We start from the raw sequence: 27,197 nt of genomic DNA, 5'->3' as shown, positions 1-27,197 counted from the left end.
CAGACACATTTTTTTTCCTCTCAATGTGGCCCCCGAGTCCTGGCGCTGCTATAAATCAGTGTTTCTCAAATGGGGGTACATGTACCCCTGGGGGTACTTGAAGGTATGCCAAGGGGTACGTGAGATTATATAAAAAATATTCTAAATACAGCAACAATTCAAAAATCCTTTATAAATATATTTATTGAATAATACTTCAACAACATATAAATGTAAGTTCATAAACTATGTAAAGAAATGCAACAATGCAATATTCAGTGTTGACAGCTCGTTTTTTTTTTTGTGGACATGTTCCATAAATATTGATGTTAAAGATTTATTTTTGTGTGAAGAAATGTTTAGAATTAAGTTCATGAATCCAGATAGATGTCTATTACAATCACCGAAGAGGGCACTTTAAGTTGATGATTGCTTCTATGTGTAGAAATCTTTATTTATAATTGAATCACTTGTTTATTTTTCAACAAGTTTTTACTTATTTTTATATCTTTTTTTTTTCCAAATAGTTCAAGAAAGACCACTACAAATGAGCAATATTTTGCACTGTTATACAATACAATTAAAAAAATCAGAAACTGATGACATAGTGCTGTATTTTACTTCTTTATCTCCTTTTTTCAACCAAAAATGCTTTGCTCTGATTAGAGGGTGCTTGATTTAAAAAAAATGTTCACAGGGGGTACATCACTGAAAAAAGGTTGAGAACCACTGCTATAAATGAATGTACATTGCACCTCCACACCAACAGGGGCGCCACTTAGTCACATTGTAACATCCTTTCCGGAAGTTTCCTTTTTAAAAAGCAGCGTCAGTTAAGCTAAGTCCTCGCTTTTCATTTGGCGAGCCTTAAAAAAAACAACCCAAAACTCATCAGTTTAACCTCTGATATGTCCCGAAAATGTCCTCTACGCGCACGGACCACGTTAGCGGCTCTGGAGTAATGCCAATGTATTCTGGTAAGAATAGTTTGAATGTATATTTTGACAGTAAGCTTTATGCCAACTAGCGGTTAGCCGACGCTACGTTGTTATGACACGTTTTGTGTTTAACAAACTTTTTTTCCTACTTTATTTAAATTCATGTCCTTGCTTTACTATCTCATATTCTATCGTTTTGGTGTTTGTTTTTTTTCAGAAAATAGTGGCGTGATGGCTTTCATCTTAAAGGCCTACTGAAATGAGATTTTCTTATTCAAACGGGGATAGCAGGTCCATTCTATGTGTCCTACTTGATAATTTCGTGATATTGCCATATTTTTGCTGAAAGGATTTAGTAGAGAACATCGACGATAAAGTTCGCAACTTTTGGTCGCTAATATAAAAAAAAGCACTGCCACTACCGGAAGTATGTGCGCTTGACGTCACGAGTTGCCGCGCTCCACACATACCGTATTTACTTGAATTGCCGCAGGGCATGTAATATGCGCCTGCCTTGAATTACTACCTGGTCAAACTCGCTCCCCAAATTTATTAGCGCATGCTTACTTTTACCGCTGGTCAAAATCGTGACGTCTGTCATCTTTTTCAAAATAGCGGAGGAGTTTTTATTTTATCACACTGGTTTACATAGTGAAACCCAATATCTAAGTTACATTTAAACCAGTGTGGGTGGCACTGGGAGCAGGTGGGTAAAGTGTCTTGCCCAAGGACACAACGGCAGTGACTAGGATGGCGGAAGCGGGAATGGAACCCGCAACCCTCGAGTTGCTGGCACGGCCACTCTACCAACCGAGCTATGCCGCCCATTGGAGGTTCCAATGCTGCACATTTACCATTTTGTACGTGTTGAGTGCGATATCCAGGTACTGAAGGTGCGCTGCTTCTTGTCCTACCTTTCGCCGAAACACATGAATGCTGTGCGCGGATTGAACACAGTCATATAGTACCCTCAATTACACTGTATCGCCAAAAGTATTTGGCCACCTGCCTTTACTCACATATGAACTTGAATTGCCATCCCATGGAATTGTCCAAAATATTTTGCTATCCTGGAGCATGCAAAGTTCATTTCACTGAAACTAAGGGTCCAAGCCCAACTCCTGAAAACAAACCCGACACCAACTCGAAGGTCGAATGAAGTTTGGAGCTCTGTAGCAACTGACTGTGCAGGAAGTCTTTGCACTATTCGCTTCAGCATCCGCTGACCCTTCTCTGTCAGTTTACGTGGCCTACCATTTTGTGGCTGAGTTGCTGTTGTTCCCAAACTCTTCACTTTTCTTATATATTAAGGAGCGAGGAAATTTCACGACTGGATTTGTTGCACAGGTGGCATCCTATGACAGTTCCACGCTGGAAATCACAAATGTAACTTAGATATTGGGTTTCACTATGTAAAGCGCTTTGAGTCACTCGAGAAAAGCGCTATATAAATATAATTCACTTCACTTCACTTTACTATGTGTAAACTAGGGGTCTTGTTCCACAGCCATACAGATCACACTGATGGTTGTGATATAAAAAAACTTCAATACTCTTACTAATATGCACCACACTCTCTGAACCCACACCAAACAAGAATGACAAACACATTTCGGGAGAACATCGGCTCTGTAACACATTATAAATGCAACATAACACTTACCCAGGATGCCATGCATCTATGACTCTTGGCTACAATATACAACCCGCTAGCACCAAGCCCCGCCACCCCGGCCTCTCCGTGCGTCGGTTGAGGTGGGCGGGGTTTGGGGCGCGTGTATTATATAGACAAAAGTCATGCGCTGTGAACGGGACTCTCGCTGCTGTGTTGGATCCGCTTTGGACTGGACTCTCGCGACTGTGTTGGATCCATTATGGATTGAACTTTCACAGTATCATGTTAGACCCGCTCGACATCCATTGCTTTCCTCCTCTCCAAGGTTCTCATAGTCATCATTGTCACCGACGTCCCACTGGGTCATTATTGTCACCGATGTCCCCCTGGGTGTGAGTTTTCCTTGCCTTTATGTGGGCCTACCGAGGATGTCGTAGTGGTTTGTGCAGCCCTTTGAGACACTAGTGATTTAGGGCTATATAAGTAAACATTGATTGATTGATTGATTGATGGATGCATGGCATGCTGGGTAAATCTTATGTTGCGTTTATAATGTATTACAGAGCCGATGTTCTCCATAAATGTGTTTGGTGTGGGTTCACAGAGTGTTAAAGTTTTTTACATCACAACCATCAGTGTAAAAGGTATGGCTGTTGACCAAGTATGCATTGCAATATTGTATGATAAGCAGTGAGCAGATAGCATGGTGTAAAGGTGGGCGCAATTACATGTAGAGCAGTGGTCCCCAACCACCGGGCCGCGGCTGCAGAGAATTTTTTTTTAATCGCATTCAATTTTTTACTGCTTGCCATTGGTAAGCGCAAGGGTGAGAAGAGGTTTTAAAATTATTAGTGCCTGCTTACTTTTACCGCATGCCTTGAATAAGAGCAGGAGTGAGAAGAGGTTTTAAATTAATTAGCGCCCCGGCGGCTATTCAAGGAAATACGTTATTCACATTGTTTTTAATGGGAGCCACCAGCAGTAAGAGCTATTTGGACCGAAAAAGCGACAATTTCCCCTTTAATTTGAGCGAGGATGTAAGATTTGTGAATTGGGATATTAAAATGAAGGACTAGAAAGAAAAAAAAAAAGCAACGGGTCCGGGCAGCGGTAAAGTGAGCGTTTCAGATGTAATTAGACACATTTACTAGGATAATTCCGGAAGATCCCTTATCTGCTTATTGTTTTAATAGTGTTTTAGTGAGATTTTAAAGATTGTAAAGACATACCTCGAGGTCGAATGGCTGCGGTGAACACAAAGTGTCTCAGAGTGAAGCCGAGGAGCCAAGCTCACAGCTGCCTTTTAAACAGCTGCTGCAGGACGCCAAATAATCCAGTGATTTCTCCGGTACAATATATATCACAATTTCCCCATCCAAAAACATGCTGGTTGACGTAGAGAAAACATGTTCGCTTGACCGCTCCGCTTCACAACAAACAAAGAATAATCGGCTCTGTCTCGGTGCTAAAGACAGCTGCAATCCACCACTTTCCACCAACAGCATTGTTTTTATAGTCTCCATTATTAAATGAACAAATTGCAAAAGATTCAGCAACACAGATGTCCAAAATACTGTGTAATTATGCGGTTAAAGCAGACGACTTTTAGCTGCGAGTGGTGCAGCTGCTAATATTTCCTGACAGTCAGTGACGTAACGCGTACGCGTCATCATTCCACAACGTTTTCAACAAGAATCTCGCGGGAAATTTAAATTGCAATTTAGTAAACTAAAAAGGCCGTATTGGCATGTGTAGCAATGTTAATATTTCATCATTGATATATAAACTATCAGACTGCGTGGTCGGTAGTAGTGGGTTTCAGTAGGCATTTAAGCAGTGGCAAAAAAATTCATGTCATTTCCAAAACAGAAAGTGCAAGATTGTCAGAGACATTTTAAAACAAGCTATGAGTGCACTTTTGGCATGTCACAAAGATGACATATCCATCCATGCATCCATCCATTTTGTACCCTTTTTATCAAAACACTAAATTAAAGTGTACTTTTTGTACCAAATGCCACTACAATAGTTTAAAACAAATAAAGTGCACTTTTGTGCATGATGTCATACAAAATATTTCAATAAGTGTCACATAAAAATGAGCTGCATACCAAATAGTATATGTCCTATGGTGTTGATCTGGAACTAGTTGCTTCGGCATTTCGTGGGTGTGGCACCGAACAGAGATGTTAACATTGCACAGTTTGAAGCACTCTTCATTCTGTAGTGCAGGGGTGCCCATTACGTCGACCGCGAGCTACCAGTCGACCGCGGGGGGTGTGTCAGGCGATCTCCAGCCAGGCTTTTAGAAAAAATAGACCTAAAAATTAGTGATCATCAATCTTCACCAAGACGTCACTTAAATGACATTCACGGTACCGGAGGGTCTTGTGAGATGACGCTGGCTGCTGCAAGATCATTATTATTAAAAATGACCGAGAGGAAGGCGAGAAACACTTTTTATTTCAACAGACTCTCGCGCCGTACCTTCCGTCAAAACTCTAAAGGCCGACTGCACATTTCCTATCTTCACAATAAAAGCCCTGCTTCATGCTGCCTGCGCTAACTAAATACAGAGTCTCGGAAAACTGGCGTGCACAAGCGATCCCTCAGAAAGCTGACGTGCACATCACTTGTGCACGCCAGCTTTCCGAGACTCTTATTTTGTTAGCCCAGGCAGCATGAAGCAGGGCTTTTATTGTGAAGATAGGAAATGTGCAGTCGGCCTTTAGAGTTTTGACGGAAGGGACGGCGCGAAAGTCTGTTGAAATAAAAAGTGTTTCTCGCCTTCCTGTCTGTCATTTTTTCATAATAATGATCTGGCAGCAGCCAGCGTCATCTCACAAGACCCTCGGGTGCCGTGAATGTCAATCAAGCAAACTACGGAATTTGCCGCCAATGTTTTTTTTGTAAAGTGTATGGAAGCTGGATGAATTAGATGCCAAAAACCAACCACTTTCATGTGGTATTGTACAGAAAGGACAACTTTTTTTCTCCTCCATTTGAAAATGTGGGCGTTATCATCATTACTGTCTGATTCCAATCAATGCAAGTCATCAGAATCAGGTAATACACCAACTTATATTCTTGTCTTCGTGAAAGAAAGACATCTATATGTGTTACACATGCTTGTATTATCATTAAACACATTTAACTTGTTTACAAAAATGTCTCTTTCATAAATAAATAAATATAAATGATATATATATATGAGGTAGATCCCCTCGAGTTGGTCAATTGAAAAGTAGCTCGCCTGCAGAAAAAGTGTGGGCACCCCTGCTCTAGTGGGTGACTTTTCAAATGATGCCCGCCTACTGCCCAAATGCAGCTGAGTAGGCTCCAGCGGTAGTAAATGGATTGATGGATGGGCTACAAATTAGTAGTTCTGCTAATTTTTGTAGCAACGCTTCTGTCGCATAAATGTTGAACATATTCCCGCTTGAAGACAAACCACCGCCATGAATTCTTTCATTCGCACCTTCCCGCTTTTGTATTACCGCTCGCAACACACCATTAGCATCACAGCTAATGTTACACCCATGTCGCAACCTCTCTGCTCGGGGAGGGCGTGTGATGTTGCACGCATGATGTATGTAAGAAGGTGCGCTTGTTTTAAGTCTCTGCAAGAAGGAGAGACAAGAAAGAGTGAGAAATGCATGTAATGTAATGCCCGCAGCTGAAAGCAAATGCCTGAGAAGCTATACTCGAATATCACAATATAGTCATTTTCAATATTGCACAGAGACAAACCTGCAATATATCGAGCAAATCGATCTATAGCCCAGCACTACTCATCTTGTTGCTCCCTCCACTTCCGCACTATTGATTCGTTAATGTTAAATTCTCTTGCTGCTTCTCTATTCTACTGAGTGACTGATCGCCTTGAGTTTAAACTCTGCGTCGTAAGCGTGTCTCTTAATAGGAGCCATTTTGGGGTCTTTACATAAACACACAAATGGAAATGGAACGGCATGCCTCGCGCAGTCATATATCCCAGCATGCACCGCGGGCTTCTTCTTCTACGGGGGAAAATGAAGTCGGCGGCTGCTTACCATAGTTGCAAGACCTGCTGTGGCTCAATATCGGTCCATACATTAAGGTGCACCGGATTTTAAGGCGCATTGTCAGCTTTTGAGAAAATTTGAGGTTTTTAAGTTAAAGTTAAAGTACCAATGATTGTCACACACACAAAAGTATTCTCTGCATTTGACCCATCACCCTTGATCACCCCCTTGGAAGTGAGGGGAGCAGTGGGCAGCAGCGGGAATCATTTTTGGTGATTTAACCCCCAATTCCAACCCTTGATGCTGAGGGAGGTAATGACTCCCATTTTTACATTCTTTGGTATGACTCGGTCGGGGTTTGAACTCACAACCTACAGATCTCAGGGCGGACACTCTAACCCAGGGGTCACCAACGCGGTGCTCGCGGGGACCAGGTAGCCCGTAAGGACAAGATGAGTAGCCCGCTGGCCTGTTCTAAAAATAGCTCAAATAGCAGCACTTACACGTGAGCTGCCTCTACTTTTTAAATTTTATTTATGTACTTTCAAGCTGGTCTCGTTTTGCTCAACATTTTTAATTCTAAGAGAGACAAAACTCAAAATAGAATTTAAAAAGCCAAGAAAATATTTTAAAGACTTGGTCTTCACTTGTTTAAATATATTAATTTATTTTTTTACTTTGTGAAGTGAAGTGACTTATATTTATATAACGCTTTTCTCAAGTGACTCAAAGCGCTTTTTACATAGTGACACCCAATATTTAAGTTACATTTAAACCAGTGTGGGTGGCACTGGGAGCAGGTGGGTAAAGTGTCTTGCCCAAGGACACAACGGCAGTTACTAGGATGGCACAAGCGGGAATCGAACCTGCAACCCTCAAGTTGCTGGCACGGCCACTCTACCAACCGTGCTTTGCTTCTTATAACTTTCAGAAAGACAATTTTAGAGAAAAATTACAACCTTAAAAAGGATTTTAGGATTTTTAAACACATATACCTTTTTACCTTTTAAATTCCTTCCTCCTCTTTCCTGACAATTTAAATCAATTTTCAAGTAAATTTATTTTTTGTTGTTGTATAGAATAATAAATACGTTTTAATTTAATTCTGTTTTTTCGACAAAGAATATTTGTGAAATGTCTTCAAACTTATTATGATTAAAATTCAAAAAAATTATTCTGGCAAATCTAGAAAATCTGTAGAATCAAATTTAAATCTTATTTCAAATTATTTTGAATTTCTTTTAAAATTTTTGTTCTGGAAAATCTAGAAGAAATAATGATTTGTCTTGTTAGAAATATAGCTTTGTCCAATTTGTTATATATTCTAACAAAGTGCAGATTGGATTTTAACCTATTTAAAACATATCATCAAAATTCTAAAATTAATCTTAATCAGGAAAAATTACTAATTATGTTCCATAAATTCTTTTTAAAATTTTTTCAAAAAGATTTGAATTAGCTAGTTTTGTATTCATTTTTTCGGTTGAATTTTAAATTTTTAAGAGTCAAAATTGAAGATTAACTATTTTTCAAAATTTAATTTTTTTCCTGTTTTCTCCTCTTTTGAACTGTTCAATTAAGTGTTTTTTTTCATCATTTATTTTCTCCAAAAAACCTTCCGTAAAAGGAAAAAAAATGTACGACGGAATGACAGACAGAAAAACCCCTTTTTTATATATATATATAAATAGATTTATTTATTAAAGGTAATTTGAGCAAATTGGCCATTTTGGCAATTTTTTTAGGTGTGTAGCAAACTGGTAGCCTTTCGCATTAATCAGTACCCAAGAAGTAGCTCTTGGTTTCAAAAAGGTTGGTGACCCCTGCTCTAACCACTAGGCCACTGAGTAGGTGCGCCTTATAGTGCGGAAAATACGGTAAATGGGTTAGTTAAGTAACCCAAAGAAAGTTACTTTATATGAATAATTAAAATACTATAACAATTTTTCTGTGTGGCGTTTGCATATTTTCCCCACTTCCAAAGACATGCACCTGGGGATAGGTTGATTGGCAACACTAAATTTGCTCTAGTATGTGAATGTGAGTGTGAATGTTGTCTGTGTCTGGGTTGGCCCTGTGAAGAGGTGGCGACTTGTCCAGGGTATACCCGCCTTCCACCTGAATGCAGCTGAGATAGGCTCCAGGACCGCCCCATACCCCCAGGAAATGAATGGATGGGGATAATATAAACTACAACTCAATTGACTGCTGCAGCCTCACAAAATTTTTTTAAGGATGCTCGGTAAAAAACTAGACTGACTTAATAGGATTATACGCAGAAATATGGATACACAAAGTCTAAAACTGTACGTAAAGAAACTAAAAGTTCCCTTCGTACAGATTCAGACCTCTAAATTTCCACGTCGGAACACTTTTAGGAAATGTAAACTACATTATCAACTTCTTTGCTCTTCAGTTATTCCAAAAATAACCACATAGAGAGCAAGAACATTTAACAAGAAGGGATTTGTCCTCTGTTCTGATGACGTCATGCTACATGCTGTCCCACTGATGTATATGTTGTTGATCATTTTAGAACCGCAGTGTTTAATATGAGCGCCTCATCAGCCCAGACGTCTGCCTCAAGCTCATCATGCAGAGCGCTGCCTGGAGACGGGAACCAGGTATAGTGGAAGTAAACCAGAAGCATCAAAGTAGCATGTTTAATTATCGCCGTACATTCCTTTCTCATGGAAGTGTTTATCAATTCAATACAGGTCCGGCCCAAAGCCCCGCTCTTGCAAATATTGCGCATTGCTGGAGCCAAGGAGGATGTCTTCACGCTCAAAGAGGTTGGTTGTCAAGTGAATATTCCAAGGCATTTTTATTACTGCCACACCTTGAAAATAAGTATTTTTTATACTAGATAACGAATTAAAGTAATATAACAAATCACACAAAGTCTGACAGTATTTTTAACTTCTATTACCAATCTAAGAATAACAAACAGCACAATTCCAACAGGTTTAACCTCACTTTCGTTTCGTGAGTCTTTGCTTCCCCGCCAGACACACGACAACACTTTCTCATTTTCCTGCCAATCACCTTCCAGGAACAGATGGTGTATTTGGAAACATGGGAAAAAATTACGTCAAATCCAAGTCACACGAACATTAACATTAGCTGATCATTACAGTACGAAATTGATGTGTATCGCCTATTATTTGTGCCCATTGATAAGTGATGTACTGAAAACTTGACCACCGAAAAAAGACTTTGATCATCGAAAACCAGGGTACCGAAACCGGATGTAAACAAAACGCACGCCATTGTCTGGAGCCTTGTCAGCATGTCTGTGATGTGGACTTGATTCATATATATTACAGATACACCCACGGACAGCCCTCTACAAAATGTGCAAAATATAAGCGAACAGTGGTGGCTTTTAAAGAAAGAAAGTGAAACTAGAGCAACAGCATGACATGTTTGCTTCAGCCTCTTTAGTCAGGGACAAAAGTAGAGTCTCTAAACATGAGTACATTCTGTTATAACACCAGAAGAAAATGCTAGATATGTTGCTAGTTGTTTTTCATTTAAAAAGTCATTAAATGTCTGTAAACACTTGAACAACTCTAAACTAAGTACCTTAACTCTAAACTAAGTACCTTGTACAAAAACAATTGAAAATATGACAAAGCGATAGAAAAAATGTCGATAGTAATTAGTTAAAACAGATTTGTTTTAAATGTATGTATACAAACCAGCGTAACTGCACGAAGGAAGTGTGACGACATGTTTGTTTCAGCCTCTTTAGTCAGTGACAGAAGTAGTCTCTAAACACGAGTACATTCTATAATAACACCAGAAGAAAATGCTGGATGTGTTGGTAGTTGTTTTTAATTTAAAAAAAAAAAAGTCATTAAAAGTATATAAATTCTTGAAAAATCCAAACTAAGTACCCTATACAAAAAGAAACAACATTTGAAAATATGAAAAAGCGATAAAAAAAAGTCAATAGTAATGAATAAAAACAGATTTGTTTTAAAAGTATGTATACATTTTTTGAAAATTTTTCATGAAAATCATATCATAGAAAATTATACAAATTTGTCGATGACGTCATTGTGACCACTTTGGCGTCTTTGAATGACAATCGGGGCGTCAGAGCTGACAGCAACCAACATGTATGCCTGCATAAGACCCAGTGAGCTAGGCTAATGCTCGCTCGCCCAATTTGCAGAGTCAGCAGAAAAAGAGCCACTAAATTAGACCATTTCGCAGCTTCTCCATATTTTCGTGGATTAACGTGTTGTATTGGCACAGATGCTGAATTCTGCTTCGGAGTGATGCAGACTGACAGCTACGCGGTCGGACCGCTCCACGTCGACTAGACGGGAGCAAATGTTTCTTTTTCTGATTAGACTGGTGTCGTCCTTCGCACTTCTCAGTTCCGGCGGTCAGACGGCAGGATTGTGTCCATCTCTGGCAGTGGGTTTTGGACTTTATTACTCCCCTCATTATGCTCAAAACAAAAAGCCGAGAGACTGCTCGTACCTCAAGATACTGGTAAATTGAGGAACTAATGTAAGTGTGCCCACACTTTTTCTGCAGAGGCGAGCTACTTTTCAATTGACCAAGTCGAGGGGATCTACCTCATTCCTATGTATATAATTTATAGTTATTTATTTATGAAAGAGACGTTTTTGTTAACAAGTTGGTGTTTAATGATTTGTTTAACAAATATAGATGCCTTTCTTTCATGAAGACAAGAATATAAGTAGATGTATTACCTGATTCTGATGACTTGCATTGATTGAAATCAGACAGTAATGCTGAGAACGTCCGCATTTTCAAATGGTGGAGAAAAAAAAACTCCTTTCTGTCCAACACTACATGAAGGTGGTTGGCTTTTGGCATCTTATTTATCCAGCTTCCATACTCGTTTTTTATACACTAGAATATAATAGAAGAATAGAGTTTTATTGTCATTATTACAATGAACAGGTTCAAAGAACAACGAAATTGGAGCAGATCCCCTAAGGTACATACACAATAATTTGGTAATATAAATAGTAAAAGAAAAAGATAAAAAAGAAGATGTGTATGTGTATATATATATATATATATATATATATATATATATATATATATATATATATATATATATATATATATATATATATATATATATATATATATATATATATATATACACACACACATAACATTATTGCACATTATAGTCCGGAAAAAAAATAAAAAGACATCACATGATGGACACATTGTGCTCACTCAGTGCCTGTTTAATGCTGCTATAGCTCTTGGGTGAAAACCGTCTTTTAGTTTATTTGTGCCCGCTTTTAGCACCCTATAGCGTCTACCCGAGGGTAGCAGTTCTAGGCGGCTGTGCCCAGGGTGGGTTGGGTCTTTCAGGATGCTCTGTGCTTTCCTGTGACAGTGGAAGCTGTACAGGTCAGCCAGTACAACAAATACATTGGTGGCAAACTCCGTAGCTTGCTAGCTTGTGAACGCCAGCTTTCTGAGACTCTTATTTCGTTAGCGCAGGAAGCAGCGCTTTTATTGTGAAGACAGTCTGTTGAAATAAAAAGTGTTTCTCGCCTTCCTTTTTGTCATTTTTTCGTTGTAATGAGCTCGTAGCAGGCAGCGTCATCTCACAAGACCCTCGGGTGGCGTGAATGTCAATCAAGTAGCAAAAGTGACGTCTTGGTGAAGATTGATGATCGCTAATTGTTAGGTCTATTTTTGTAATGCCTGGCTGGCAATCGACTGACTCACCTTCCACTATCGACCGGTTGCTCGCGATCGACGTAAGTACTGTATATTAATAATCTCGGGCATCATTTAGTATAGTCATTCAACATACTCAAAATTTCGTAGACTGTATGACACAAATTAGGGCTGGGCAATATGGCCTTGCCTTTTATTAATATTTCGAATTTTTTTGGGCCATGTCACGATGCACGATATATATATATATATATATATATATATATATATATATATATATATATATATATATATATATATATCGCAATATTTTACCTTAGCCTTGAATAACAATTGATGCATATAATCACAGCAGTATGATGATTCTGTGTCTACATTAAAACATTTCTTGTTCATACTGCATTAATATATGCTCATTTTAAACTTTCATGCAGAGAGGGAAATCACAACTGAGTCAATTTAGCAAAAATGTATTTATTAAGCAGTGGCACAAACATTTATGTCATTTCCAAACAAAGTACAAGATTGTCAGAGACATTTTTAAACAAGCTATGAGTGCACTTAAAACAAGCTATGAGTGCACTTTTGTGCCTGATGTCACTAAGATGACATATCGAAACAACACTAAATGTTCTGTACAAAAAGGGCAATTTTGTACAGAACGCCACTACAATAGTTTAAAACAAAGTGCCCTTTTGTGCATGTCACACAAGCTATTTCAATAAGTGTCAGGTAAAAATTATCTGCGTAATAGGAAATGAAATGGCAGTGCTGCTACTTTTTGTAGCAACGCCTTTGCCGCACAATTGTTCAACATATTCCCGCTTGAAGCCAAACCACCGCCAAACAATACACGCCGTGCTGTTTTTCTTGGGGATAAATTCTTCCTTCATTTGTTACCAGATTGGCACCTTCTCTCTCTCGTATTACCTCTCGTATTACCACTCGCAACGCACCGTTAGCATACACAGCTAATGTTACCCATGTGGCGACCTCTCTGCTCGGGGAGGGCGTGTGACATTGCACGCGGGACGTATGTAAGAAAATGCGCTTGTTTAAGTCTCTGTGAGAAGGAGTGACAAGAAAGAGTAGGAAATGCATGCAGTGTAATGCCCGCAGCTAAAAGCAACTGTGTGAGAACATTCTTGAATATCACGATACAGTCATTTTCTATATCGCACAGAGACAAACCCCCGATATATCGAGTATATCGATGTATCGCCCAGCCCCAGCACAAATGATTGCCTCCAGGACACAGTCTGGTGTCCTTAACACAGTTGCGCATTCAGTGTATGTACCTTGCATACGTCTTTGCGTGTAATATTCAGCGTTGTGTGCAGGTGATGCACTACCTGGGAGAATACATCATGGGCAAGCAGCTCTATGACAAGCAGAGGCAGTACATCGTCCACTGCCAGGATGACCCTTTGGGAGAACTGCTGGAGGTGGACAGCTTCTCAGTGAAAAACCCAAGGTGAACACCACATTATTTAAAAATGTTTTTGGCTTTTGTTTGAATATTTCATTTTATTTCTTTCTTGAACAGCCCAGTATATGAGATGCTCAAGAAATACGTCATAGTACTTGGTAGTGCTGGTAAGTGACTACATTTAATTTATTTCTGATTTCTTTTTTATTTTTATACCAAGTCATTTTCTGTTCAGTTGCTGATGATGATGAACTAAACATTGTATTGTTTCAAAGTGTAGATCCTGTAAACATGGTGAATATATTGCCATTACATTCCATATTAGAATACATAAAGTGTGGGTTTGTGATGAATGTGTCAGGGCTCCAGCAGGAAAACAGCCTTTCCTACACATTTACAAAAAAGAAGGCCTTCGGGCAGGGGTCTCCAATCAGTAGCTTGCCAGCTGATGTTGATGAGTTGACCAAATGGGCTAAATATTTGCCTGAAAGGGAACGGCGCCTTTTTTTTAAATATTTTTTTTTATCATTAACAATCCTTATATATGACAAGACCACATGTTTTTCTTTTTTATGCATTCAAACCCCAAAAGTCAGCTTACAATAAAGCTGGCAGCAGTCTCTCTATGCTGCCCATAAAGCGCTTAAAAACATCCAAACACAGCCATTAAGGTTTTATATACACACTGTAAGTTTAAATATATAATTTAGTAACAGGCACATTCATAATAACATGTGATATTAACATATTTTGCACAGTTTAAGCGTACAGTGGCAGCAGGTTAATTAAAAAAATGCATTACAACGTTGGCTTTTTCCTTTGACAGCCACTGATTAATACTCACTGCACACTTCATGAGAGACAAACATAATAAAACATCACTTACTGTACAATATCTGCACACACTAGGATGCCGACTGTTAGGATGTTGATATAAATTTAGATGAAAAATGACTCCTAATCCTCGTGAAGAAAAAAAGGGGATGAACTCAACCATTGTAAGCTTTTTCGCAACGTTTTTGTCATTTTCAGGCCTAAATTGGATGCCAAAGTTGACCAACTTGTCGGGTTATGTCCTCACCCTTCTACTAAACAAGTGAAAAGCAATTTTTTAAGATCTAAAATAAACTTCCAGGAGCTCCGAGGCAAAGCAGCAGCTCACAAGCTGACGGTGTCAACATAGCAACACAAGCTTGTTAGCTGTGATCAAAGCGCTGCTAAATAGGTTTTTTCTGCGTTAGTGCTTATAATAAAAATATTGCTAAAACTTGGTTAATATTCATGTCACAAAGTGTAAATGAAGTATTGTTGGCATCTTTTTGAAGGGTATTTAGAGGGCTTTGTGGGTGGAATAGAATACCTCACATTGACTCCATTGTAAGCTGATTATTATTTACTAATTAGAATGCATTAGAATAGAAAAACACATGTTCTTGTTTCATAAAGAATTATAGGCAAAATTCCCAGAAAAAGTCCAGTTTTCCTTTTAAACTCAGTATTTGTAACACTGTCGTGTGTGTGTGTGTGTGTGGTATGTGTGTATATATATATATATATATATATATATATATATATATATACACACATATTAGGGGTGTGGGAAAAAATCGATTTGAATACGTTGTGCGATTCAGAATCGATGCTCATTTTAAGAAAAAGTTTTGTTTTTTTTCATCAATCCAACAAACAACTACACAGCAATGCCATAACAATGCAATCCAATTCCAAAACCAAACCTGACCCAGCAACACTCAGAACTGAAATAAAAAGAGCAATTGACAGGAGACACAAACACGACACAGAACAAACAAAAAGTAGTGAAACAAAAATCAATATTATCAACAATAGCATCAATGTTAGTTATAATTTCAGCATAGCAGTGATTAAAAATCCCTCATTTACATTATCATTAGACATTTATAAAAATAAAGAACAATAGTGTCACAGTGGCTTACACTTGCATCGCATCTCATAAGCTTGACAACACATTGTGTCCAATGTTTTCACAAAGATAAAATAAGTCATATTTTTGGTTCGTTTAATAGTTAAAACAAATTTACATTATTGCAATCAGCTGATAAAACATTGTCCTTTACAATAATAAAAGCTTTTGAAAAAAATCTACTACTCTGCTAGCATGTCAGCAGACTGGGGTAGAACCTGCTGAAATCCTATATATTAAATGAATACAGAATCATTTTAAATTGGAAAAATATCGTTTTTGAATTTAGAATCGCGTTGAATCGAAAAAATTGATATATTATCGAATCGCGACCCCAAGAATCGATATTGAATCGAATCGTGGGACACCCAAAGATTCACAGCCCTAATATATATATATATATATATATATATATATATATATCTTTTAATGGCAAATTACCTCAAAATAGCACAAACGAGCGTAGAGATCTGTCTCCTAATTAAAGTACAATTTAATGTTGCCAGTAAAAAAATTTTTTTTAATTTAATCCTTTTATTTTTTTGTCAAAGTATATATGTGAGAAATAGTGCAGATAAAAGGAGATGCAGATTAAAAAAATGTTTTGATTTTTTAATACAACATGTGAGTTGTCGATACCAGCGTTTTGTTATTTATTGTTCAGTCCAAACAAGTTTATTCTATTTGAGTTGAAATAATAAAAAAATAAAATATATGTTTTAAAAAAAGAGTAGCTCTCTGCAATTTTTGTTTTGTGAAAGCCTCTTTTGGAAGAAAGAAGGTTGGAGACCCCTGCCTGAGCGAGAGCGTGTGTGGTGGTGTTCTTGTTTCTGTTACTGTGTCTCATCTGAAATGCAGACGCTGCAGAGAATCTTTCTGCTGGCCGTGAATGTGTTGAGGGCGGAGTGGAGGATCGTGGTCAGGTAAAACTGAAACATGGTGCTTAGAAGAAACGGAGCCCCCAGCTTTTCTCGCCTCACTGCACACAAGTAAATATGAACAGAGACGCTGACTGAAAGCGGTCCATAAAAGTGGGAATTTGGATATATATGAGCGCTTTGATTTGTTTTGTTTACATTACACTTTTCTAAAAGTGTCTTTGCTGTGATGTCAGTGATGAAAAGGACCAGCAGTATTTTGGGGATTTAGTGCCCTCTGCTGGTGCATATGCAGACTTCATCTTGATTGATATTTCTCCCCTAACCTTTAAGTATCTTTGGGTTATTGGAGCTATTTGAGAGCTTATTTCTAAACTTGGCTCTTCTCCTACAAACTATTTTTTAATTTTAAACTTGTTAATAGAATCTAAAGCCTGACAGTACTGCACTTTTGGGTCAACTGTAGAACTATGATAACACATCTTGAGCACTTTTAAAGGGCCTCTTAATGAAATCTAATTTTATGTGATTGCATTGTAATGCAAAAATAAATTGCACTCTAAAGCCTACACATAAGTTTTTCTGATGGGTTCCGAAACAAATCATTGTATTGTGTGACTTGAGATGAGGAGAGGAGGGGCTGCTGTCTTCGTCGGTGTCCTCCTGTACAGAGTGGCACCGTCTCTGTACAGCCCCATCCTCTGCACGGTTTGGTGGACCGTCTCGCATATTTTGTGCGCCCCACCACTCCCGCTTTGGATGGGGGACAGAGTCACCGTCTCTGTCTGTCTCAGAGTTCTCTTCTCTGCTTCGCAATGTAGGATCGCAGCTCCGGATCAACGACTGGCATAAAGAGAACCCAGAACACGTCACCCTTCCTTGGCTTCATACTTCCTCCTTAAAGCATTCAAACATTCTTGGCATAATTTAAGTATTTTCGAGCCTATAAGTGGCTGAACTAATTTTAAAAAGTTCAATACTCTGGTAGTATTGGCTACTAGAGAAGACCAAACCAATCAGAGGGCGCTGATTGGCTCAGGCAGCATTACTATATTAGATTAAATGAGTGTAAAGGTAACTAAAGGGTGTTAGTTCATGTCTAAAGTTAAAATACCAATGATATTCACACACACTCTTGGTGTGGCGAAATTGTTCTCTGCATTTGACCCATCACCCTTGATCACCCCCTGGGAGGTGAGGGGAGCAGTGGGCAGCAGCGGAGCCGCGCCCGGTTATCATTTTCGTGGGTGATTTAACCCCCAATTCCAACCCTTGATGCTGAGTGCCAAGCAGGGAGGTAATGAGTCCCATTTTTATAGTCTTTGGTATGACTCGGCCGGGTTTTAAACTCACAACCTACCGATCTCAGGGCGGACACTCTAACCACTAAGCCAGTGACTAGGTTAAGAGCCTCGCATAATGTTAAAAGGTTATTTAGAAAGTAGTAAACAGGTTTCTTATGTTCCAGTTATAAAAATATTTAATTTATAATTAACGGTTATAGGAATACACTGAACATCAAGTCATATTTGGACCAATCAAACTAACGATGTAAAAAAAACAGTTATACAGTTTGATAGCCAAATTATTTTATGGATAAATAAGCACACATTTAACCCCTTGAGTAGATAAAAAAAGTGACCACCATCATCATAGAGAAACGTTATGAAGAAGTACTCCGTAAATTAATGTAATTTTAATATTTGACCAGATTTTAAAGCATGTTTTGTCTGCTGTACTCTTATGTGCCCATTAAGAGTTGTTTTGATTTCTAGTATTTTTCTTTGTTGTCTACCCTCAGTCAGTCCCCTAATTGTCACCACCAGCCCCACAACCCCAACCCACAAACGCCATCTTGACAAAGAGCTGCGAATCCTCCAAGTAAACAGTCGTGGTTTGGGTGTTATAATGTGTTTCCCTCCCCGTGTAGATGTGTGGGGGTGTGATCAAAGGAGGACCAGAGGCCACCAGTGACGGGCCTCTCCTGCAGACCTCTTCCCAAAGGAGACCTCGGGAGCCGGATGAAGGTAAATACCCTACTTTCCGGAGCGCGCCGGTATTTAAGCTGCACCCACCAAATTTTGGAAGGAATAAATGTATTTACATATATTAGCTGCAGCAGACCATGAGCCACAGATACATAACGATATCAACAAGAGATTTTGTAGATTTTTATTTACATACCCTAAAGGCCTACTGAAATGAGATTTTCTTATTTAAACGGGGATAGCAGGTCCATTCTATGTGTCATACTTGATCATTTCGCGATATTGCTGAAAGGATTTAGTAGAGAACATCCACGATAAAGTTCGCAACTAGAGAAAAGCCCTGCCTCTACCGGAAGTCGCAGACGATGACGTCACACGTGTGGGGGCTCCTCACATATTCACATTGTTTTTAATGGGAGCCTCCAACAAGAAGTGCTATTCGGACTTAGGAAACGACAATTTCCCCATTAATTTGAGCGAGGATGAAAGATTTGTGATTGAGGATATCTATAGCGACGGATTAGAAAAAAAAACGGGAAAAAAAACAAATAAAATAAAATAAAAAACAACTGTAATCGCGTTGCATTGAGACGGATTCATAGGTTTTTAGAGACATTTACTAGGATAATTCTGGGAAATCCATTATCTTTCTATTGTGTTCCTAGTTTTTTAGTGAGTTAAATAGTACCTAATAGTCGGAAGTGTACGTCCACGGCCGGGTGTTGATGCGCAGTGTCCCAGGGAAGTCGACGGCAGCTGTACGGGAGGCACAAGCTCAGCTGATATCCGGTAAGTGGCGAATTTTTAACCACAATTTTCTCACCGAAACCTGCTGGTTGACAAGTGGTCGGGATCCATGTCCGCTGTGATCCATAGGAAAGTTTCAACTCCGTGAATTTTAAACAAGGAATCACCATGTGTTTGTGTGGCTAAAGGCTAAAGCTTCCCAACTCCATCTTTCTACTTTGACTTCTCCAATATTAATTGAACACATTGCAAAAGATTCAGCAACACAGTTCTCCAAAATACTGTGTAATTATGCCGTTCAAGCAGACGACATTTAGCTGTGTGTGTGCGTAGCGCTCAAACATCCTAAAAACCTGTGACGTCTTGCGTACACGTCATCATTACACAACGTTTTCAAGACGAAACTCCCGGGAAATTTAAAATTGCAATTTAGTAAACTAAAAAGGCCGTATTGGCATGTGTTGCAATGTTAATATTTCAACATTGATATATAAACTATCAGACTGCGTGGTGGGTAGCAGTGGGTTTCAGTAGGCCTTTAAATGTCTGTAATACGGCTGATCAAACAAAACAGAAGTCATCATCATGGACCCAATAGCTGCGCAAGCTCGCTCCAGTCAGCTAAACAGGCTCAATAACTCCAGGGTGACATTTTGGTGAATTTACCAAACTGAAACAATACAAAAAGAATGCCTTTGTAAACTAATAAAACTAACAGACACTTGTAAGTGTGTTAGCACATTTGCTAATGCTAAAAATGCTGGCTTGATTACATACATTTTGATAGCACATACAAATATGATTGAAAACACTCCTACAGATATTAGTAAGTAAGAATTGTTTTATTTATATTGTAAAACTTACAACCGTTGTCGGAGTGATTAATGAAGAATCATTTTTGAGCAGAAAGGCTATGGATGAATATTTCCGATTCAAAGCAAGAAACGGGCAGTACAGTTTCAACCCGCAGCACCTGCAGTGAGCAAACTCGTCCAAAAGATGGCACCATAGCTCAAACAATAACACCTTTTCAGAGCCTTTGTCAATGTTAAAAACTAATTATTGAGAAAATATTTTTGCAAAAAAAAATCCATAAATTATCCGCACCGTTTTACATGATGTAGGGTTCAAAGTGTTGGGAAAAACAATAAGGGCTTAAAGGAAAATATGGTCAAACGCACAGTTCAGGACTAAATACTAAGCAAGCATTCTCTTCTGTAGACTCACTTGAAGGTTTGCCTCGCTCAACCTGCAAGCGACCCAAATTAGATGTCACTCTTGACGAGTGGGACCTGTCTGGCTTACCTTGGTGGTTTCTGGGTAATCTCCGCAGCAACTACAGCCGCAGGAGCAATGACTCCACTGATATCCACACCAACCAAGTAGGAACATTTCTATATTTGTTGTTCTTGACTTTGAAAGCAAACGCCGAACGTTGACGAGTACGATGAAGTTGAACATAACAAGAGGTGGTCTGACTGATGCGTCAGATGTCCCCCGCGCAGGACGAGGACACGGCCATCGTGTCGGACACCACGGACGGTCTGTGGTTCCTGACGGAGGGCGAGAGTGAGCAGGTGAGTGTGGAGATGAAGGAGGCAGCGCTGGAGGAGGGCAGCGCAGGAGACGGAGAGGCTCTACCTGAGGACGAAGATGGAGCTGGGAAAGATGAGAAGGCAGATCTTGAGGTAGGAGACCAATAAGTTCACTTCTTTAGGTGAATGTTCTCTCGCAGTGTGAAAGGAAGTTAACCAATAGATGCCGTTCGAGACTGATATTGTGCTTAGGAGGCAAGACTTTTCACATTCTTAGTTTTATTTTACGCCAAAACTAAGACAGGCTTAGCTCTAACTCACACTGCTCAATCAGCAAGCCTTCTTCTGTGGCAGTGGGCTTCTAACCGCACCACCTCAAGGGGTAGAAGAAGAGATGGGTATGGGGTACATTTGAACCGATACTAGATAGGGATGTAACTATATCAAAAGCTCACGATACGGTATTATCACGGTATTAAGGCCACGGTACGATATTATTGTGGAACTGTCCAAAAATAAAAGACTGTCACAGTTTGTAAAATGAAGTGGCAGGAATGTTTAGGATAAACACACTTACTGTAATTGAAGACAGACAATCATATTATTTACAACAAACTAGATTCCAATATGAACCGATATAAACAGTCGTGGATTAACACATTATTATGCCTAATTTATGCCACATTTTGGGAGAACATCCACACTGTAACACAACAGAACAAATACCCAGAAGCCCTTGCAGCACTAACTCTTTCTTGGACACTATAATATGGACACTCCCCCTGCTACCACCAATCCCCGACATAGGCTTAATAATGTGTTAATTCCACGACAGTATGTATCGGAATCGGTAATTAAGAGTTGAACAATATCAGAATATCTACAAAAAAGCCATTATCAGACATCTCTACTTTCTAAAGTATGTTCTTTAGGTTTGATTTCTGCCTCAGCAGAACTGGCAGGACATGGAACATTTTTCATAAAAACTAGAGATGTCCGACAATGGCTTTTTTGCCGATGTCCGATATTCCGATATTGTCCAAATCTTAATTACCGATACGTATATCAACCGATTCCGATATGTACAGTCGTAGAATTAACACATTAAATGATAAATGGGTTGTACTTGTATAGCGCTTTTCTACCTTCAAAGTACTCAAAGCGCTTTGACACTACTTCCACATTTACCCATTCACACACACATTCACACACTGATGGAGGGAGCTGCCATGCAAGGCGCCAACCAGCACCCATCAGGAGCAAGGGTGAAGTGTCTTGCTCAGGACACAACGGACGTGACGAGGTTGGTTCTAGGTGGGATTTGAACCAGTGACCCTCGGGTTGCGCACGGCCACTCTCCCACTGCGCCACGCCGTCCCTATTATGCTTAATTTTGTTGTGATGCCCCGCTGGATGCAATAAACAATGTAACAAGGTTTTCCAAAATAAAGCAACTCAAGTTATGGAAAAAAAATGCCAACATGACACTGCCATATTTATTATTGAAGTCACAAAGTGCATAATTTTTTTTTTAACATGCCTCAAAACTGCAGCTTGGAATTTGGGACATGCTCTCCCTGAGAGAGCTTGAGGAGGTAGAAGTGTGGGGGGAGGGTAGTGGGGTGTATATTGTAGCGTCCCAGAAGAGTTAGTGCTGCAAGGGGTTCTGGGTATTTGTTCTGTTGTGTTTATGTTGCGTTACGGTGCGGATGTTCTCCCGAAATGTGAAGTGAAGTGAATTAAATTTATATAGCGCTTTTTCTCAAATGTCTCAAAGCGCTTTACATTGTGAAACCCAATCTCTAAGTTACATATTTTTTGAAACCAGTGTGGGTGGCACTAGGAGCAGGGGGTAAAGTGTCTTGCCCAAGGACACAACGGCAGTAACTAGGTTGGCGGTAGCGGAGATCGAACCTGCAACCTAGAAGTTACTGGCACGGCTGCTCTACCAACCGAGCTATACCGCCCCTTAATTGAAATGTTTGGTGTGGGTTCACAGTGTGGCGCATATTTGTAACAGTGTTAAAAGTTTTTTATACGGCCACCCCCAGTGTGACCTGTATGGCTGTTGACCAAGTATGCGTTGCATTCACTTATGTGTGTGTAAAAGTCGCATATATCATGTGATTGGGCCGGTGCGCTGTTTGTATGGAGGAAAAGCGGACGTGATTACAAGTTGTAGAGGACGCTACAAGCAGTGCCTTTAAGGCACGCCCCCAATACTGGTGTCCGGGTGGAAATCGGGAGAAATTCGGGACAATGGTTGCCCCGGTAGAAATTCGGGAGTCTCCCGGGAAAATCGTGAGGACCGCTCTGTACAGCGGCGTTTTAATAAGTCATTAATTTTACTTTTTGAAATCGATACCGATAATTTCCGATGTTACATTTCAAATCATTTATCGGCCGATATCTCTAATTTTTCTTGCTGTGAATATCAGACTTGCGTGTATTTCGTTGTGTGTGCTCGGAGGTGACGTGATAAGATGTCCAACTGTTGTGCAACAATGTGATTGTGGGTGCAGATGCAGGAGGAGCCTGAAGAAGACTCCCAGTGCCTCAGTGACGACACCGACACCGAGATCTCCACACAGGTTGGTGTCGCCGTCGTCTTCTTCTTGTGGTCCGTCTCAAACGTCAACTTGGTGGTGATTCTCCCGCCAGGACGCGTGGCAGTGCAGCGAGTGCCGGAAGTACAACTCTCCTCTCCAGAAGTACTGCGTCCGCTGCTGGGCTATGCGCAGGAACTGGTACAAGGACGTGCCCCGCCTGGCACACTCTCTGTCCGTTCCCGATATCCCAGCGTGCACGTCTCTCGCCGCCCGCGACGAGGAAGACGACGACGGCGGCGTCGACGTCCCGGACTCTGTCAGGACGGTTTCGGCGCCTGTCATCCTGCACTCCACGGCCGACCGACCGCTGCCCGCCATGACGGCGTGGAAAGGGAAGGGCCCTCGGCGTGCCGCGGAGCCCCCAGGCGGCGAGAGTCAGGAGAGTCTGGACATGGAGGTCGGACGCGAAGCACTGCTGGAGCCCTGCAAGCTCTGCAGGGTGCGACCGCGCAACGGGAATATAATCCACGGCGGCACGGCTCACCTTCTCACCTGCTTCCCGTGTGCCAGGAGGCTCCACAAGTTCCAGGCTCCCTGTCCCGGTTGTGGAAAGATTATCCAGAAAGTGATAAAGATATTCATCCTCTAACGTCTAACCCACAAAATACATGCCAGGTCAGCACTTTTTTTTCCCCCTTTCCCTCGCTCATCGACAGAGAGACACTTATGCCTTTGTGTCACGTCGCCATCTGTACGAGTATGTTTATTTATTAGAGTAGACGTCGAGAGTATTTACTTCAGTACATTTTCTTTGTACTTGGAAGGATGTGAGACCTTGAAGAAGTCGTTTGTGAGGTTTGAAGAGCAGATGGAGGATTGAAGCACAGTAACACTGTTAATTCTTCCCATGAAAGTCATCGCCCCCTCAGATTGATACTAATGTTAGCTCTTTGCATAGAATATTAACCAAATGTTGACGGTACAACACGGTTTGCCATAATCTAAATTTCTAAAACGTATTCTTTTTTTTTTTACCAGCCTGTTTGCAGCCCGATCAATATCTGAGGGTGTTGTACTTAATTTATTTATGAGTGTTTAGTTTTAAACTGCTTCGGCCTCCAAATGAATCAGAATCCTCCACTTTGTTCCATGAAGATCAGTCAAAGGCGATGAGGAAAACGAGGCTAAAGGAAGTGTAGCATGTTGGACGATGAGGGTTGACTTGATCTTATTTCACTGCCATGTAAGGATTTTTTGATCGCCGTGTCGTACTTTTTATGTTGATGTGTCTTTTGAAGAGTGTCGTCCCTTAACTTTCATTACTTTTTGAGTGATGTCGTGAGCCGTGGTCGTACGCTACACATGTCACCGGGCTTCTGTGAAGTTGGCATGGACTTTTTGGGCTCTTTATTCGTGCTTCATGCTGTCGCCACCGGGGGGCGGGAGGTCCCAACGTGGCGTGTCGTGTGGCGGAGATGTACATAAGCACTAACAACATAATGCATGTCCGCGTAAACATTGTACGTACCGCAATGCGCCCGTGTTGGCTTTATGTCTGTTTTGTCGTGTCGCTTGAGAAATAAATCTATTACAGAAACATCAGTTTTAATCCAGTTGTTGTACTTCAAAACCTACATCATGACAAAAGAATCACATTCAAACCTCCAAAAAGTGGTTCAGTTTGACCATTTGCTGTAAGAATATAGTTAAAGTTAAAGTAGCAATGATTGCCACACACACACACACACACACACACACACACACACACACTAGATGTGGTGAAATTTGTCCTCTGCATTTGACCCATTCCCTTGTTCACCCTCTGGGAGGTGAGGGGAGCAGTGAGCAGCAGTGGTGCCGCGCCCGGCAAGCCACCCACCCATCCATTTTCTACCGCTTATTCCCTTTGGGGTCGCGGGGGGCGCTGGTGGCTATCTCAGCTACAATCGGGCGGAAGGCGGTGTACACCCTGGACAAATCGCACCTCATCGCAGGGCCAACACAGATAAGTAAGACGATGATGGCGCCACCAGGTATGGCAGGTGTCGTCGCTGCTCTGTTCATTTGTGCAATACTGACAAGTACAATGCATAACAAAGGCAATGGTCAAACCTTTTTGCTTAAAGATATCTGTTATTTCAACCATATCAGCAAAACAATAAATGCGCACAAGATTGAAGCCGAACAACACTTTGGGTTCGGGAAACATGCGCTGTTCGCCACATTCATCCACCCGCTTCTCTACAACCAAGCAACAAAACGAACCAAAATATGGTCTTTTTTGGGGCAATCTCTTTATTGCTCTCTGGAGATATCCTCCAGTGTCCCGGTCCAAACAACATACCGGCAACAGGGGAAAGCAACGTAAACATAGCTAACAGCAGAAGAGCTACAGCTAACAACAGGAACACCACCGCTAACCTACAGGTACAGCTATAAACATCGTACTACACACCTGAGCAAGAAACTTACCTGTGCGATTCCATCCACCCTGGGAGTATTTCCCCGACGCCAGTGTCCGGCTCGAATCTGGCGGCCTGCAGGGCGAGATCGCCTGGAACGTGGAGTGAAGTGACGACGCGGGACGCCGCTGCGGGCTTGCCGGCTCTACATCTCGCTTCGCCGAGGGGGCCCCCGAGCTTGGAGACGGGCGTCGCGGTGACTGTTGCCACGGCGGAAACCGCCGCGCCGGTTTTGCGCCATGGCCCAGGCGGGGGTCGCGGCTCGACTACAGGTGGAGCACGTGGAAGACGCGCTCAACAACAAATTGATGACATCTGCGCTCATAAACCAGACCTGGGATGCAAGCCTAGGCATTAGTCGATACCAACACAGGCGTAAGCAAGACTGAATCAAGTAATGCTGATAATACTGGGCCCCGTAAACCGTATAGAGCAGGGGTGTCAAACTCAAATACAGAGTGGGCCAAAATTTAAAACTGAACAAAGCCGTGGGCCAAGGTTGAAAAAATTTACCTTTTAATAGTGACCCAAACAAGTTTTCAATTGAATATTGAACAAGCAAGGCTTATATGACTTTATAGTAACATCCAAAATCGAGTTTCAAATAATAATTATAATAATAAAAAAATATCAATGGCATATCAAATACAATTTAAATAAAAATGGAATGCCTCTTTTCTATGTGCAGCCTTCTGAGGTAAATATCAAAATAAGCTTTTTCCACAGGCTGGTAATACATTTGAAAAATAATAATGATTGAATCAAACATTCAAGCCTTGAAGTAGCAAAAGAAAGTGCATGAATAAAACGTTAACTGCTCTGTTTGCTACACTGATTTGCTTTAATTGTATTATTATGGTAGCGGGGGTGAATATTGTAGCGTCCCGGAAGAGTTAGTACTGCAAAGGGTTCTGGGTATTTGTTCTGTTGTTTTTATGTTGTGTTAAGGTGCGGATGTTCTCCCAAAATGTGTTTGCCATTCTTGTTTGGTGTGGGTTCACAGTGTGGCGCATATTTGTAACATTATCAGCATTTTTTATATGGCCACCGTCAGTATGATCTGTATGGCTGTTGACTAAGTATATCGTGGAGCTGAATTTGCATGTGTTTTTAAAAGCCGCATATATTATGTGATTGGGTTAGTAGGGGACACTAATGACAATGTCTATAAGGCACATCATCAATATAGATAAATCTCAAGGGAAGTTGGGAGGGTTGACAGGTATGTTAGTGGTGAATGCGGTGTTACAGCGGCACCGCCGCTGTATAATACCGGCGGGCCAGCTCTAATGTTAATTTGATATAGCCCCAAGGGCCAAATTAAATTACTCGCCGGGCCAAATTTGGCCTGCGGGCCAGAGTTCGACACCCATGGTATAGAGCTAAGATTCCAAATAACGCAGCTGCTTCCAAACAACGAGCTACAAAGATGTTTCAAACTGT

The 27,197-nt window shown here is 40.6% G+C and overlaps 1 protein-coding gene across 4 annotated transcripts; it reads left to right on the top strand.

The window, feature by feature from the left end:
• Positions 1-754: 754 nt before the first annotated feature.
• On the top strand, positions 755-24,901 carry mdm4 (MDM4 regulator of p53). 4 transcript variants are annotated; one of them, XM_061922629.1, is made up of 11 exons: positions 755-956; positions 9,073-9,160; positions 9,254-9,328; positions 13,565-13,698; positions 13,771-13,820; positions 16,454-16,518; positions 18,404-18,500; positions 20,430-20,590; positions 20,714-20,896; positions 23,266-23,334; positions 23,405-24,901. In XM_061922629.1, exons 2-11 carry the CDS (start codon positions 9,089-9,091, stop codon positions 23,939-23,941), a joined length of 1,443 nt encoding a protein of 480 aa, XP_061778613.1. In that variant the 5' UTR covers positions 755-956; positions 9,073-9,088; the 3' UTR covers positions 23,942-24,901. The 4 variants fall into 4 exon arrangements, 3 of the variants coding, with proteins under 3 accessions (XP_061778613.1, XP_061778612.1, XP_061778614.1); XM_061922628.1 differs by having other exon boundaries at positions 20,699-20,896; XR_009810027.1 differs by lacking the exons at positions 16,454-16,518; positions 20,714-20,896; positions 23,266-23,334; positions 23,405-24,901 and having other exon boundaries at positions 20,430-20,577.
• The last annotated feature ends 2,296 nt before the right edge of the window (positions 24,902-27,197 follow it).

The sequence above is a fragment of the Nerophis ophidion genome, linkage group LG16 (genome assembly GCF_033978795.1).
Source record: "Nerophis ophidion isolate RoL-2023_Sa linkage group LG16, RoL_Noph_v1.0, whole genome shotgun sequence".
In the NCBI taxonomy this organism is placed as follows: domain Eukaryota; kingdom Metazoa; phylum Chordata; class Actinopteri; order Syngnathiformes; family Syngnathidae; genus Nerophis; species Nerophis ophidion.
Note: the sequence above shows the minus strand (reverse complement) of the source record. Positions and strands in the feature narration are given on the sequence as shown.